This window comes from Ciona robusta, chromosome 10 (assembly GCF_009617815.1).
Source record: "Ciona robusta chromosome 10, ASM961781v2".
Classification (NCBI taxonomy): Eukaryota; Metazoa; Chordata; class Ascidiacea; order Phlebobranchia; family Cionidae; genus Ciona; species Ciona robusta.
This window is the reverse complement of record NC_143244.1, coordinates 909,055-925,714: the sequence shown is the minus strand read 5'-3', so window position 1 is coordinate 925,714 and position 16,660 is coordinate 909,055. Positions and strand designations below refer to the sequence as shown.

Sequence of the window (16,660 nt, the reverse complement as noted above, 5' to 3'; positions counted from 1 at the left end):
CCCTAAGGTTTAAATTACTAAATTAAAAGCAAACCTTTAAAAGTTTGGCAGTGAAAACAAACAAAACAACAATATGGGGGAAGATGGGACTCTAAATTGAAATATATTTACATTAGCAGTATTCTGCAACTTGTAGTTAACCTACCGAATTTAACAGGCTGAGCTAGTTTTTTTGCCATGTAAACTTCATATATATAACGTTAAACCGATATTGTTTGGTTATTTTATCTCAAATTAAAGTCATATTGACCCCTGCCTATTTTCTTCATGCTTATATCTCAGTGTTTTTTACAAAACTAAAACTAGTTTTATGAGACAAAATCAAACTGTACAAAAAATTCAAGGTTGTTTTTATAAACCTATGAAACTAGTTTAATCGTTCGCACACGCAAACTAAAAAATCATCAGCTTTACTATGATTTAGCGAGCATTAAAAAATAGCACCTTACTATTGCGCATTTTTTACTTGTTTAAAATATACAGTTCCTATTTTACACACTTTTTTTTAAATATTTAAAAACAGTAATCAGCTTTGACAGGCGTTTTATAGAGTCGTGATAATAATGTCGAATAATTCTGTAACCTTATTTTCCTGATTTTCATTAAATAGGGGTCCGTAAAAATAAAATAAAAAAGTCTCGTCTGACAAAGTGTCCCATCTTCCCCCACCGTACTATATATCACAAATTTCATGTGTTATAATACATGTATAAATGCATTCTACCTACTGTTCCACAGTCACCAATGGCAACTGAAACCCGCTTTGTTGGTTACTTCAGATTTGTTTTTGATCGAGCCTAGTCGACCGTTGTAATAATAGAATTAATTAATACTATGCCAATTAGTTTATACCGTGCTCATACATTAGTTCTATGTTCTTTTGTTATGATTAAAATAGTCATGTAAACCCTATCTAACTGACTCTACAAATAGTTTGCGGACATCGTTGACACTACTGTTGGTTTGACGTTTTACAGACCTGTCCCAATCGCACAACGCGTGGAAAGATATCTAAGGCTCTAACCTAAAGTTGTTGCAATTACGCATAACTCGTGGTTAAGTTTCAACTTTCCGCGGTATAAAATTTTTACGAAATCTTATCGCAAAGAAACATAAACAATATTAACAGTCCAAAACAACACCGCAGTCTTATCCACGTTATTCGGCTGTCGTATTATGCTCGTTCCGACTGATATATTCGTACCGGGCGCTATTGCGCATGCGAAAAGACGTTACTGCACATATGCATTTCTACTGTTTGTAGGCTACTCCTGGCGTCGCTGTCTAATTTCGTCAGACGTCATGCTGTGCTGATAACTACCAGTAATGATATAAACCCCTAAAAACTTCATTGTTGCACTTGTCTCTGTTAGTATTGTTCTATTTTGTAAAGCAAAGACAAAGAAGATATAGTTCGCATTTAGCATTGATATTACTTTTGATGAACTAAGAGAAAAGTATGATAAATATGTAAGCCATCCTGTTTGAGAAAATTGTTAGTAAATTAAATGAAATATGCTTACTAAATTAATCTAAAATAAGTTTGTTAGTAGAAGTACTTGCTTATTCTAGGCTGCAAATAACGTACTCAACTTAGTTCTGCTGACTATAAATCGAAAACTGAAGTTTCAACTTAATTGTAAACGTCGTGTCTGGAACATTTTCAACAGAGGGTCGTAATACATTTGGACCGGGTTGTCGCAGTAGCTTCTTGGCGCATGCGCAGTAGCGCCAAGTACAAATATATCAATCGGAACGAATATACCAGACACCGCAACGTTCTTCGGAAACACGGTTGGTCACTCTGTGAAACTCAATCGTAAAACCTTAAATTAAACATCGTCAATATTACCTGTGGACACTATGAACGTAAAGACGTATTAATTTTTTATTACAGTTTTTATTGAAAAAAATTAAAAATATCACTGTTTGTCGAGAACAAAAACCATGAAAATGAACCCAATTCATATCGGTTGATGGCCAAATGCTTCATCCTTTTAATAGTGACCCGAGTTGAACGAGAATACCTCCTTTTTCCTCTCGCAACGTATAGTAGGGTGGGGTAAGATGGGACACCTTTTCATTCTATTTTCTCGTAACATTTGGCAGTAAACAAGGAACATTCAAAGAATTATGAAGCCGTATCCTCACTACTCCCATGAACCATTGTTTATTGTTCAAAACACGGTCAGAATATTTGGATATTATGTTCTAAAAGTGTCCCATCTCTCCCTGTCCTACTATACAACATCCCACAGCTTAGCGCAATGTTCGGCTTTTCATATTTAATGATTAAAGCATTAAGTGCGGAGTTGCCAATGATATCTTGGGTGTATTTTGGAGGGTAGTTTCTGATTTCTGCGTGCGAAATTGGAGAACACATAGATGGGACGGCTTGTCGAATACTGTTAAGCATATTTCTTACAGTCGTTCCTTTTTACAATTACCAATATCGCTAATGAGAGGCTCCAAACAATACGAAACTTGATTGTGGGTGTGGCGGTACTACTGTTTAAATACATTGCGATTCGACCGAAACCACTGTAGCGCACGAGTTGCTACAAATAGATGGCGACAGAGGGTCAACGAGTTGTGAGTTGCCAAATCGAAGGGCGTGCCTTCTCGTTTTATCATCACGTGGCCTCGCTGCTATGACATTAGGTTCAAACACCGCGTCAGTTGTCTCGCATTGTTGGTTCTGGAATTTCCAGTGAACGTTAACTTGAGACGGCTTCAGTATGACGTAACAATAAACATTGTTTGTGTACTGTTCACCCGTAAGAACGATGGAGTCAATTTTCATTTCTTACTATTGTTCCAAGCGCGTTGTGTTCACACAAATATAAGATCGCTAAACACGGAGGAGTGTAACGATACCAGTTGCTATAGTAACCGAACTACTTTCACTTTATTTGGGAATAGTAAAATCACCCCTTTGTTGGTATAAGGCCGTGAACATTAAAACGCAACGCTTATCTATTGATATGTTAATGTTTGTATTTGTTTAACCAGCAGTAGATGGTATTACGTTGTCATCACTAGTAACAGATACTTCCTGTTAGTGTTTGCATTAATTTAACGCCCAGTCGTACCTCGTACGAGGAAATAGCCCTTTGCCCTGCGGTATGTGCGGTTATATTTAGATCGGTATATAACGCTGAAGCCTGGTTTCAATACAACACTATACGGTTCAACCTGCGGTACAACCGGGGGGTTATGTTCACTTTAGAACAAAGTGCTTGGTAAATCATAAATTATTTAAATAACCTCAGCACGCCAAAAACTCACACGTTGTTTACACCGTGGTGTTTCAGCGCGATTTATATTTTATATTCATATACTAGGGTGGGGGGAGACATTATTATTCTATTTTCTCGTCACAATTGGTAGTAAACAAAGAAAACTTAAATAATTACCAAACCATATTCTCACGACTCCCATAGACGTTGTTAACTGTTTAAAACACGATGAGGATATTATGAGCTAAGGGTGTCCCATCTTCCCCCACCATGGTATATATGTAACATTTTTATCGGAAACCCATTTCAAATCCATAACGCAAATTACAGAATTGTACCGTCATCACGTACAAATGTATTGTTGTCGTTATATTACAAAGACTTCTGCTTCAGAAAGAAGAACCAACCGACGCATGACGTCATTAGTTCCTTGAATTTACCGTCACTGTGTGTGGATTGTAAACAAGGCACGGGAACTTAGTCAATGATTATCTAAATGTAACTTGAACCGATTGTCTGACTTGATACAATTCACAGTTGTCCACAATTTAAAAAAAACTTTATTGTAAATGTGACGAAACAAGGTTAATTTGCATAATTATTAAGGTATTTGATGAATTTTTTCTTGTTTACACATTTATAAAGATAGGCGTGCAAGGTACAGTAAATATAAATATATTTATTTGGGGGGTTTATATTATTTTAAATATATAACATGCTTGACTATTGTTGGTGTTTCTAGTACAATAAAATCATGCAAACATCTACGTGGAACAAATACAAAATTAGTAATAATACAATTACATTGTTTAATGAACCATATGTACATAAGAAGTTAACTAAGCTACACAGAATATTAAATACGTTTCTCAAACTTTAATTAAAATAAAATAGTTGTCTTGAAGACTCAATTTATACAAACAATTTAAAACACGAACAAACAAACAGATAAAATTAAAACCTGGAACATGCAAAGAATATTCAAATCAAAATTATAAACCAAAGAAACTGCTACGAATTTGAAACTAAACAAACTTCTTGCATAATTTTCAAGGTTCAACACCCTCGCCATTAGGACCGTCCGGCTGTGTATTCTATAAAATGATCACATTCAATACATAGCACTACATTGAATGCACCAGACTAACAAACATTAGTAAAAACAAACTGTGTTAGTTGTAACTTCATCTTGATCACAACATGAACACAGAAAGATTACCCACTACAATAACACTGATTGTTTAATTACTGTCTCATCTCTGGTTAAAATTTATTAGTTTGAATTAATTTTGTCATCACCTACCAACCTTTTTCAACTCTGGAATGGTTATATCTGGCTCTGGATCTGGCTCTATTTAAAGTAAAGTCGCATTCAATGCAAGACCATAGCAAGCTTACCAGGCAAACAACAACTATTGGGTATAATTAACAATACGAAGCTCATGTGTTTAACATACACACCTTGCTAAGAGCTATATTGGATATGATTTTGTCCCAAATCAGGCGTGACTTTTCCTGTGGACACTGTATGTGCATTGGAAATATTTAAATTGGAAATATTTTGTTCATGTTGCATGCTTTTATTGGGATATGCATGCTTGCATGCAGTTCAAAATCGAAATCAGCGCGAAAGGGAAACATGCAACAGTTTCAGAGCTTCAAGGAAAATTAACAAAGCTAAAAGGTATATAACTATATATATCACAAGTAAAAGTGAAATTGTTTAATAACACAAGCTGAAGAACCGCCAATTCCACTTTCGATCTCAGTCTGTGTTTGTTTTAAATATTAATAACAAATATGGCATATTGTGATAAACAACACTCACCTTTTGTTCCCCAAGACAAGCAAAGTATTGAAAAAGTGCAACAGCAAAACTGCTTACAAAAGATAGCAATCAGGACAAATGTGATGAGTGCAGCGGCAACTAAGCATCCAATAACAATGCCAATTATTGCTCCTGTACTTAATGTTGATGGTGTCGGACCTGAAAAACAAACCTTATTAGGTATAATCTAAACAATTCAACCCAACTCAAGCAAAATCATGTGCGAAGGTATTAGAGCTACAGCAACCAGTTACGTATTTTAATAAAAAAACAGATGATTTGATTCAGTAAAGGAAGAACAACATTGAATTCAAGAGATTATTTAGAAAGTTTCTACTGCTGCACTCAAGACATGCAGTGAATGCCACATGTTTCAAACATTAGTGGTTTGGAAGGGCAAAGTTATACCGCCATTTGAATCGTTTCGAATGGTGCTTGTGGTGCTTGCGGTGCTCGTTACACTTTCATCAGTGGTCATTGCTGTTGTATCAGCTTTGAGAAAAAGGAATCCATGAAAGACAACAGAATATTCTTACATAAACAGACTACCACTAATTTTACTGCAATTTTTGCACCTTTGTTACAAGGAAGAATTACAACAATACAACGCAAGTGCTTCACTCTCTACTGAATCAATTAGTACAACAAGATTTCAAGCAGCTTATGTGCACAATACTAACAGCATGATCAACAATTAAGACATTTCATAATAAAAGATTTAGAAACACCAAAATTAAACTATTGTATAAACCAACTACCATACAAATGACCACCATTATTCAATAAGCAACGAAATCAAAATTAGAATTAAAATTACATGCAATAAATTATAAGTTAGACAAGTGTGTAAGTCTGGCATGCTGTATTATGTCATTCCATGTGCTCACCAACTAGCTTGCCCTGTGCTTGTTATACTAGCAACCTTTACATGCAAACTTAAGCTTGTTATCATGCCTATGCTCTGACTGGCTGTATTAACCTGGTGTTGGTGTTTTGGTGCAATTTGTGTCAGTGAGAGTTAAGGTTCCATTATCACTACAAGATGCTGTTGCACCACTTCCAGTGTATTCTGCTGCACAACTGATAACCTTTGTTTCATTTACACTTATAGTGAAATTATTTGACTGCAGAACATTGTTTGAGATAGATGACAAATTTGACAATGAACAAGTAACTGAAAATGTGTTTAAAATAAATCAATTATTTACATTAATGTCAGTAGCCCCAGCCAACAGGAGTTATTTCAGGTCATTTAAATGACGAAGTATTTACTCTTGGCCGAATGAATGTTAATAGAAATTACTACATCAACATGATTGTGCATTAATATGTAACAGGTGGCTGATGCCGGCTGCAAATAAAATCTGGACTATGTGTCAAAGTTTAATGCTGTATCACTGGTTTTATACTTATCTAATTCTGTACTGATTGCTGTTGCAAGTAATGCATAAATTATTAGGATAAGTATTTTGGGCATGCATATTATCTCAACTCAATTAAAATCAACCTGCTTGCATCTATACCTGGTTTTGTACATGTTGGAAGGTTAGACCAACTTCTGTCTGAAGTACAGATAGCCATTGTGCTAGCTCCTTTATAACTATCGCAACAAGTGACAGTTATGCTTTGGCCTTCTAATATATCACCAGTAGCAGTTGTACACCTTCCTGGTGAGGATGTAATATCTGACACAGGGCACAAAGCTGTGTAAATAAGAATTTATCAATCGTCCATCTGATGAGTGAGTCAGCACAATATATATGACTCATCAAACCTGGACATGGAGATTGAGTTGTTATTGTCCAACTACCATCATTACCACACGTAGCAGACACAGAACCACTATAACCAGTATTGCATTGGGTTGTAACATTGGCGCCAGCATTGGTTGAACCAGTTTGATTAAAACAATACTGATTGTTGGAGCACAGAAGATCAGAATTTGAACATGTGACTGGGACCATGATAAATATATTTTATGATGGAAATAATATCTTTAAATAACCTATTAATTAGTGTATTTTGGTTGATTTTATTGTTTAATAAAAAACTTAAAGCATTGGTTCTTAACCTTTTTTTCTATTACCCATCGGCCATCATAACCCGTGTAATGCTATCACAAACTATTATTACGTAGAGTTCAAATTGATTCAAACCCTTTATCTGCTACACTCACTTACTGTTGGTCAGAGCCACATACGAAATAACATTTGTTTTAATATACATTAGGTCGACTCACTAATGACTAAATTTCATGTTATATCATAAGTGAAATTTGTAATCTTGCCTCAAGACGAAAACCGGGGTGGCAAGATTGCAGTTAGGTTTTAGGTTATTACGTCATACCATACGTAACTTTCTAGAAACCGTATTTTTACTGACGCGAGCCTGCGATGGCCCGTACGAAGGCATTACGTAAACAAGCGCATACAATTTGCATAGTTTATAAAATAAACCATCGCGAATATGGTCGACGATTGACTATCCAGTGGTTACGCTTTAACTTCTGGCTAGATTTATGTTACTGATAATTAAACATGCGCCCACCAACGTAACTGTTACATCACAAGGTGTATTGTGATGTCATCCATTACCGTAAGGTCAGATGTTAAGAAATACCGACTTAGGGTGATACATTACGCCACAAATAGCATTGTGATGCAATCCATTATCGTGACTTTCGTATTAGTAATTCCAACCTTTGATGTTACAATCATAATTGTAATGGAAAAAAAATCGTAGGATATTGCGCAAGCCTGCATTTGTAAGTTTGACGATCTTTTATTACGTCACAACCGCTACTGTGACGTTTAGGCATAACGTGCTGCGTAATGCTAAAGTTAAACCGTAACCAATACATGGTATAAGATCGTATAAAAGGCATTCGCTTACTCCCGTTTCAACATTATTTGGACGAATTTAACCAGATTTCTAGCGAATCTACGTAAAAAATCCAAACATTTCTTAATAGCTATTATGACGAAAAAAATAAATGTGTAAATTGGAACTATATATTGAAAAATATGGATGTATTATTAAATTGCTGTTGTGTCGCATATATTTGGTATGTCATTCTTTACTTTACTACGTTGAAATAAACTAATCTTGATAAAAACCATCGCTGCAGACAGGCAAGTGGGAATTTTGAAGTAAATGAGACATATAATAGGTAAAGCAATAAGCCGTGGCTTTCTCCTAATGCGAGCAGATCGTGCTTACAAAGCATTCTCTCGTTTTCTGAAAAGAAACAGGCTAGAGCCTGCTCCATGCGAACGCGTGCTCATAAGCGTTCTCTCATTTTCATAAAGAAACAGGAGAGAACGCGCTCTCTGCAAACGTGTGCTCTGATTTACGTTTACTGATAATATGAGTGTATTTTTGCTGTACTTGGAAAAAATACAAGCATTGCCTAACGAAAACCGGGGTGGATATATGCATTTCGCCACCCCGGCACCCCGGGTTTTAACGCCTATGGTCACTACCAACATATTACAGTTAAGAAATGAACAATTATTAACATGAATATAACCATACTAACAATTTAGACATTTTTTTTAATCTACCCTTATCAGCACACAGTTAAACTGCCAATAACACCTGTTACTAATATAAGAATATCATCTTACTTTGTTAAGGTTAAAAAAGAATAGAACTTTAAATTATTGATGTGGAAAGCTTAAGCTTATGGTTTCACGTATATTTATATGAGTAAAACAGTGCATACAGTAGAAACCTTATTATAATTCTAAAAAAATATTACACAGTATTCCTATTTAACACAAACTTACTTGGAACACAGTCAGGGTTGATGCCATTAAATGTAGCATCCTCCTGGCATGTTGCAGTAACATTGTTCCCCGTATGACCACACTCACACGAATATTGAACTGTGCATCCAAATCCACATGGTGAAGAACTAACGGTTGCAATAACACCACTTGTAGTGTTTGGTTGGCATGCTGCAATGAAAGCAAACCACATGAAGAAGTGGGATTAGTGGTTGAAAAAAAATAACATGATTTTCAGTGCTCAGATTACAATCTACGATACAACACAGACAAAAACTTGAGAAACTTTGCATAATTATTTAAAAATGTAATAGTAAGGATACGAAGGTCTAAGGATGTTTTAAAGCTTATTGCTTTGGAAACAAGATTAGGTTTCGCAAATTATCTTATTTGAATGACTGTCACATGTTGCTCTCTGGCAACACAGGTATTCAAGCCAATGGCTATTACATATTTCTTAAATAATCTTCAAAACCTGTAATAAGTTTTTTGACAACACCTTTAGAAGCTGAAAAAATGCTTGATAACTCAGTTGGAAAAGTCCATGTGACAAAAATATCACACAAAATATAATTTCTTTAACTCCTTAGGGACGAGTAATGCAAATATGCATTTTGAAACAGGTGTTCACAAAAATTTTCGTAAAAACGGCTATGTCAGCTGTTTGCGTAAAAACGACTATGTCAGCTGTTTTTACAAGTTTTTTTGGTATTATTAAGCAATTTTTACATAAATTATGTTTTTGTGTGTATTATCTAACTTCATTTTGCCTCTACATGTTGTTTCTACCTTTACATTCGTAATAAAACGTTTTTTAAGTTATGTTAAGATTTTGGCCAAAAATAAACTTTTCAAAAAATGATGTCATCAGGTTATAAGTGACGTAATTGATCCCTTTGACGTCACCAATTCAAACAATCATTTTAGTTAGGTCGTAAACAAACCAGAAATCAACTTTGCACTAGATTCCTTATGTATTTTTTACAAAAAAACCCAACTTACACATAAATACAATATTTCTGATGACATCATCAAAAAAATCAAAATACAATCTTGTAACAATTTTTCCAAAGAACAAAAGTCTAATTGATCATTTTTCGCCAGCTCTAATTGATCATTTTTCATTTTTAGCCTTCATGTGCGTCATAGTTTAGCCTTCATGTGCGTCATATTTTAACGTCCACGTGCGTTGTAATTTGACCTTTACGTTCTTCGTGGTTTGACCTTTACGTGCGTCGTGGTTTGATCTTTACGTGCGTTGTAGTTTAGCCTTCACGTGCGTCATAGTTTAACGTCCACGTGCGTCATAGTTTAACGTCCACGTGCGTCATAAGTTAACGTCCACGTGCGTTGTAGTTCAGCGTCCACGTGCGTCATAGTTTAACGTCTACGTGCGTTGTAGTTCAACGTCCACGTGCGTCGTAGTTTAACGTCCACGTGGGTCGTGGTTTAACGTCCACGTGTGTTGTAGTTTAACATCCACGTGCGTCGTGGTTTAACGTCTGTGCGTTGTATTTTAAAGTCCACGTGCGTCGTAGTTTAACGTCCACGTGTGTTGTAGTTTAACGTCCACGTGTGTTGTAGTTTAACGTCCACGTGCGTTGTACTAACGTCCACGTGCGACATAGTTTAACGTCCACATGCGTCATAGTTTAACGTCCATGTGCGTTGTAGTTTAACGTCCACGTCACCATGTGTGTTGTAGTTTTGTACAAAAGCAACATATTTGGAGTTACCTATTAAGAACATGTAGACTAAGTGATGACCAACCATTTTTTCTCTTTAATAACTTGCAGTATCTTGAATACAGGTATTAATTTTGATTAATACTGATCATTTCATATGTTTCGCTATAGTGTCAAATATCGGTATCAGTAAAAGCTAAAAATATCGGTATCGGTGGAAAAAATTGATATCGGCCGGTCTCTAGTTATAATATATCTTGTCCCCAAAGACAGAGCAAAAAACAATGTTTTTTGATGTAAGTACAAACCATTTAGTAAAAAAATATAAAACTATTTTTTTGAAAACAAATTCATTAAAAATATTAAAATGCCTATGATACTTCTTTTTAACTGTTTTGATGGGATGCACATTACAGAATAATTAGGTATTCTAGGATATCCTAGAATACTTTATTTCGAATCTAGAATTTCGAATCTTTTTATGTTTATAGAAAAAAAAACACATAAGTCAGTTTATTGACTATTTCATAGTAGGCTTGTTGGATCATGAGCTGTAAAACGTTAAAAAATTGTAATATTGGATAGTTTTTGTGCCACGAAATGTATAGCAGGGTATAAAAAGACGCTACGAAACAATTACTCTCGAAAGTCCCACAAACAAAAAAATACGTCACAATGGTGGTATATTACATACCTTACTGGAAGTTATATTTTTGTTTTTTCGCACTGTTCTAGCATTGGAATCAAACGCAACAATACGCATTTTATGACGTAAAAATCGAACCTTGGTTTAATTCATAACGGCTGGTGTGGAAAATACGGTAACGCAGCAAGATTTCACGCATTTTCGAAGTTAATTTTTAACACGAACGTCGACTTTCTTAAAAAAAATTTAGACAGCAGGTATCAGTGAGGCCTATTAAACATTTTGAAACCAAAATTTTAGGTGGCCACCAGCTAAAGGATTACCCTCATCAGCCTCAAAGGATTCAGTATTTATGGTAAAACACAAGACATAATAATTAAAACAATATGGCAGTCTTGTAGTAAAAAGTATGACACCTAAAAAATTCAGGCTAAAATTATCGATGGTGCCCTACAGAAAACAAACAAATCACTACTGTGATCAATTTTTCCAAACAGATATTTATTTCTATATGTTAATAGGTGTATGAAATAAATCTTTACCATTAAGTTTCCGCAATGAACTCACATGCTAGTCAGAGCTGCGATTGAACCTAGTCCAATTTAACTTATTTACATTTTATTGTCGCGGCAATAACTGTTAAGTTTAGCGACGTCAACGTCGCGAAACCGAGTTTTACCGCGAGCCACGGTGCCCAGGGTCGCCAAAATCTACTGCAGATGTCATTTCTTACGCGACTAAATGTCTGTCGCGACGGTTAACGCAGGGTCGCTTAAATTTTACGCAGCGTCGCTAAAAAATCCAGGTGTCGCCAAAGTCTGGGTCAGCAACGAAATCGCTTTATATGAAGTGAGAATTCTGACGTGCGTGGATGTAATACTATTAGATTTAGAAGACAAATAATATATCTTTAAAATTTGAGGTTTTTTATCACTAAACTCGGCGGTATACATTTTGATAAAATGATTCGTCGTTATCTTTTTTGTATTCTAAATCGTCGTCTCTCAATAGAACGCTCTTCATCTCGGATTAAATGCCAATTTACTCGCAAGAAAATCTGACCAAGATTGTTTTGGATGCATTAAATTTTGATTAAAAAATACGTCCTTGTATGTTTTGGTAAATTTAGTCGTTCTGGTGTTTCGTTCACCCACACCAGTGCTGTACACTCAACAGGTATCTCTAGGTTCGTTTTAAGTTGCCAAGAGGGAATACGATATTAAATCAGCCTTGAATTTTCACAGCCACGTATGTTTTTGTATTAATATGTGCGTAAATCAAAGTTTTAATTCACCACTTGAAAATAAGGTCATTATTTACGCAGGATTTAATCAGACAAGCAGAATGTTTGTTACGTCATAGTGGGGATTCACACGTTGAATATTTACGTCATATTACCGATTTTCGTATTCAATTATTGCCCCACAGGAGCTTTTTAACTAACTAACCAAACGTTCGTTGTATAGTGCGGTTCATATTGCCACAATATTTTGTTACATCACTTATAGTTACAACACCGGTTAAGCAGACTTAAAACATAATACGATACGCATATTTCTGGAAAGTCTGTTACTATTTTTTGCTAACGCGAGTTTGGTTTACCCTCTGTATTACTGCATGAATTTCAGTTAAACAAACCATATTACTGCTAAACAGACGATTTTTTATCGCTGCATCGCATTCTAAACGATTTAGGGCTCTAGCCCGTAATAATCAACTTAAATCTGTTCCAGAAGTATTGCTGCTTTATATTTACCATGTTTTCCTCAGCCATAAGCAGTATGTTTGTTACGAAATAGTGGGGATTCACACGTGGATTCATTACATCACAATAACGATTGTTTCAAGCTTTTATTTTGGTCATAACATCGTTTAATCTTTCCGTAACCCTGGCGCTTTATCACAAACCAATTGTCTACAATCACGAATTATCAAATTTCTCGTCTAGGCTGCTTGCCGGTGTCAAAACACCCAATAAATTTTTAAATTAATTTATGCCGGTTTGTAAATTTTGTCGCATTTTCTTTGTCGATTTAGCGTTCCTGTAGTCTGGCTCGGGAGATTTTTCGATCTTTTCGTCAGCATGTAGATACGATAATATAGATAACAATTTGCGCAATCAGTCACATATATTAAAAGCAGTCGTATTGTAGTTAATTTTCACACAATTTTGTCAACTACAAACGATCGTTACTTTGACGCGCGCTGTTATTCGTTTAAAGCTATACGTAAACGAAAATACGGCCACTGATGTGACGTATTATGACGTCAGAATGATTAATTTTCTCGCGACAATTTGGACGTTGAAAGTTGCGCTCGGCGACACCTGGCAACGAATCACAGCACTGCGTCCGGATTTACAACTTTTACAATCCTGAATTTGACCTTAAAATATAACTTTCGACCCTGAAAATGACCTCGGATGGTGTTGAAAGTATCATTATTGAACTCGCCATCCTCAAATACCCTAATATGGATACCAAGATTGTGTCTCCAGCTTCTCTAGAAGTCATTTTAGTCCAGGACTCAAGTTAACCCTCGGACTCGAAACCTTGAGCATGGGAGGTTCCAGTCCTTATCTTAATGAGTCTATGCTTAGCACCCTTATTACAAAGAATATAATGGCACTATTTCATCTATTTTTTTAATATAAGTCTTACCTTGAATTATCATGGACAAGGAGTTAACAACAGCTGAATCACAATTTACCGAAATTGTGCTGTTGCTTGTCAATGCAGTAAGATACGTAAGAGTGGTATTAATGACTCCTGCTGAATTTGTGCATGTAATATTGTGTGTGGAAGTGCTGCTGGAATCACAATCAAAAGCAGCTGAGTAAAATTCTGTAGCAGTTAGTCCTGTTCCCAACCACGAACATGAAGTTGGACTAGTTGTTACTGTTGCAGTGATCATGAGGTTTGTGGTTCCAGTTGCAACATTTGCTTGGTTTCCAGGTTGTGGCAATTGAATTGCGGACAAACAACCAGCTGTACGTAAAATTTAAACTAATTAGAATTTACACAGGAACAGGGCATTATACATGCGACTCGTATAAGAGTTGTCACTCAAAGTTTTCCGCTATTGGGCTCTGAATTTATTTTATTACTTTTAAAGGGAGTTGGAGGACTTGTGTTTCTACATTTGTGTTTTAAAGTAAAATACAAATTTCCCTCACTCGAAAGTTAAACATCGGACAGAACGATTAAACACCACGCATGCTAAGCCTGAACTACAGCTCACATAAAACAAAACGTTTAAAAAACCCACAAATTAGCTTGTATGAACATAAGATGTTTCATTAATCAGAGCATTTAAGGCTTGAGTACCCATTGCATTTGTATCTTAACATGTTAAAAAGAAAATAGATGAGGTATATAATCCAGACTGCAGAGTATGGCAGGTGCACGCGCGATTTTTTTACAGACTTTCGGTTATGCACGCCACAATTTGTCCTACGCACGCCAATTAATTAAACAAAGAAAAAAATACGTATTAAATTAAGTAAGATTTCCTAACGTGGCTTGAAAATGTACATGCTTTGCACGCAGATTTTAATGATAGCACGCGCGAACGCGAAAAATAACCGTCTTGCACGCGCGAGATCTCGTCAGGAACTGTCATACTTTGCAGACTGGTATATAATTAAGTCGACTCCCACACTACATGAATTTTAGATTTGTCCGCTGCTGATCTGAGCTCACGAACTTTTTGGTATAAACTTGTTCAAACAGTTACCACCAGACACCAGTACAGTGCAATAAACCAGTTTAAAAAAAATCACAACGGCAGAAAGTATTTTTGTTACAATGTGAAGGTCTCACATTTTTTATAATTTTAATTTATTATTAAAATACTAAATGAAGATTGCTTAAATACTAACCAATATTTTTCATGGGAGTGATGGGACACACACAAAATTTGTGACAAAAATGTGTAATACTTACGACTAGATACTATGAGCAACACCAATGAATGCAGCAGTGACAGAGCAACATTTGCAGTTATTTGAAGCCTCGGATGACGAAACATTTTTACTGCTAGCAAACAGCTCTGCCTATTTTATAAAGATAACAGCAATTTTAATTACATAGCACTGCAAGAGGAGAGGTACCAGAAGGTTAACTGGACATAAATTACGCATCAACATAGAATTATAGAATCAGAGCCATAGAAATAGGTGTTTTTACGACTCTGATACATGGCGCCCTCTCCTGATACAATCAACATAAACCAAGGTGATCCTAGAATACAGATATTCTAGCGGCCATTTTCGATACCTTTTACTGGTGCCACCAACCTAAAATTTGGACACTTTACTAACTAGACCCCAGCGGTACCGATTCTAAAATGAAAACTTTAAAATTCGAAAAAATAATAATTATGAATATTAATATTCGTCATAAAAACATATTTATAGAATTTTCTCCCGATCCAGCTTCGAATATGTTATAGCGCTAAGTGATACCTAAAATATGAAACATTATTTTCTTTAAAAAAGTGCGGGGATAGATGTTAAATATAAAAAAGTATGATCATAACTTGAATCATATAAATGTTATATTTTTGATTTTTTTTGCGAAAATATAACTTACGCATACATCTATGTAGGTCACTAGCATGTTATCCCCATCGAAAAAAAAATTAATTTCAACTTTTTTTTATAACTGAATATTAATAATCGTCATAAAAACATATTTATAGAATTTTCTCCCGATCCAGCTTCGAATATGTTATAGCGCTACGTAATACCTAAAAAATGAAACATAATTTTCTTCAAAAAAGTGCGGGGAAGGGTTCAGAATACAAACAAGTATGAGGGTCATAACCCGAATCATACAAGTATTAAATTTTAAAATATTTCGGCGAAAATATAACTTACGCATACATCTATGTAGGTCACTAGCATGTTATCCCCATCGAAAAAATAATTAATTTATTTATTTTTTTAAATTTGAATATTAATATTCGTCATAAAAATATATTTATGGAATTTTCTTCCGATCCAGCTTTGAATATGTTATAGCGCCACGAAATACCTAAAAAATGAAATATCGTTTTCTTCAAAAAAGGGCGGGGATGGATGTTAAATATTGTTGGGAGTATTAATTACTCGAATTTGGGGTTATTTACGGTTATCCTGTCCGTACTTACGTACCTGGAAATATATCAAGAATTTTAATTTATTTGTTTCAATTAATACAAAAGATTGTTTGTTCTTGAAGCCTCTAAGATTAATTGATAGGCTCGTTGTCTGTTCGTTGATCATCGTCGGATTTCTGTAGAATATAACTGAAAACACATAGGTGTCATAGGTAGTAAACAAATTAGTCAGAGCAATTGATACAAAACCATTTAACGCCGATACTTTTAGCCTCACTAGGTATATCAATATTCTTATATTTACTGTTATAATTTTGTTATAAAAACATTTATGTGGATTAATATGTACTATTTTTGCGTTCGTGCAAATAAAA

General features: G+C 35.1%; 2 protein-coding genes and 1 long non-coding RNA gene across 16 annotated transcripts in view; 2 read left to right on the top strand and 1 right to left on the bottom strand.

The window, feature by feature from the left end:
• LOC149729293 (uncharacterized) overlaps positions 1 to 16,660 on the top strand; it is a 127,683-nt gene that overhangs the window by 68,728 nt on the left and 42,295 nt on the right. The window lies entirely within an intron of this gene.
• Positions 1,347 to 4,002, top strand: LOC149729297 (uncharacterized). The gene is made up of 2 exons (XR_016385813.1): positions 1,347 to 1,470; positions 3,570 to 4,002. It is a non-coding gene; the product is annotated as an uncharacterized LOC149729297 (long non-coding RNA).
• Positions 3,783 to 15,312, bottom strand: LOC149729296 (uncharacterized). Of its 13 annotated transcripts, XM_089886171.1 has the most exons (11): positions 15,131 to 15,312; positions 13,847 to 14,173; positions 8,856 to 9,026; positions 6,842 to 7,021; positions 6,591 to 6,770; positions 6,047 to 6,241; positions 5,476 to 5,559; positions 5,068 to 5,226; positions 4,701 to 4,763; positions 4,547 to 4,590; positions 3,783 to 4,333 (listed from the first exon to the last, which is right to left on the bottom strand). In XM_089886171.1, exons 1-9 carry the CDS (start codon positions 15,213 to 15,215, stop codon positions 4,705 to 4,707), a joined length of 1,440 nt encoding a protein of 479 aa, XP_089742297.1. In that variant the 5' UTR covers positions 15,216 to 15,312; the 3' UTR covers positions 3,783 to 4,333; positions 4,547 to 4,590; positions 4,701 to 4,704. The 13 variants fall into 13 exon arrangements, 11 of the variants coding, with proteins under 11 accessions (XP_089742297.1, XP_089742296.1, XP_089742299.1 ...); XR_016385810.1 differs by having other exon boundaries at positions 3,783 to 4,590; positions 4,701 to 5,009; positions 15,131 to 15,311; XR_016385811.1 differs by lacking the exon at positions 4,547 to 4,590 and having other exon boundaries at positions 4,701 to 5,009; positions 15,131 to 15,311.

Bases quoted from the DNA above. Each gene is read 5' to 3' on its own strand.
- LOC149729296 (XM_089886167.1), bottom strand. From the start codon at position 15,215: ATGTTTCGTCATCCGAGGCTTCAAATAACTGCAAATGTTGCTCTGTCA. The intron at 9,027-13,846 runs GTAAGACTTATA...CTTTCATTGCAG, and splicing joins CTTGTCCATGATAATTCAAG to CATGCCAACCAAACACTACA. The intron at 5,227-5,475 runs GTATAACTTTGC...TTTGTTTTTCAG, and splicing joins TCGAAACGATTCAAATGGCG to GTCCGACACCATCAACATTA.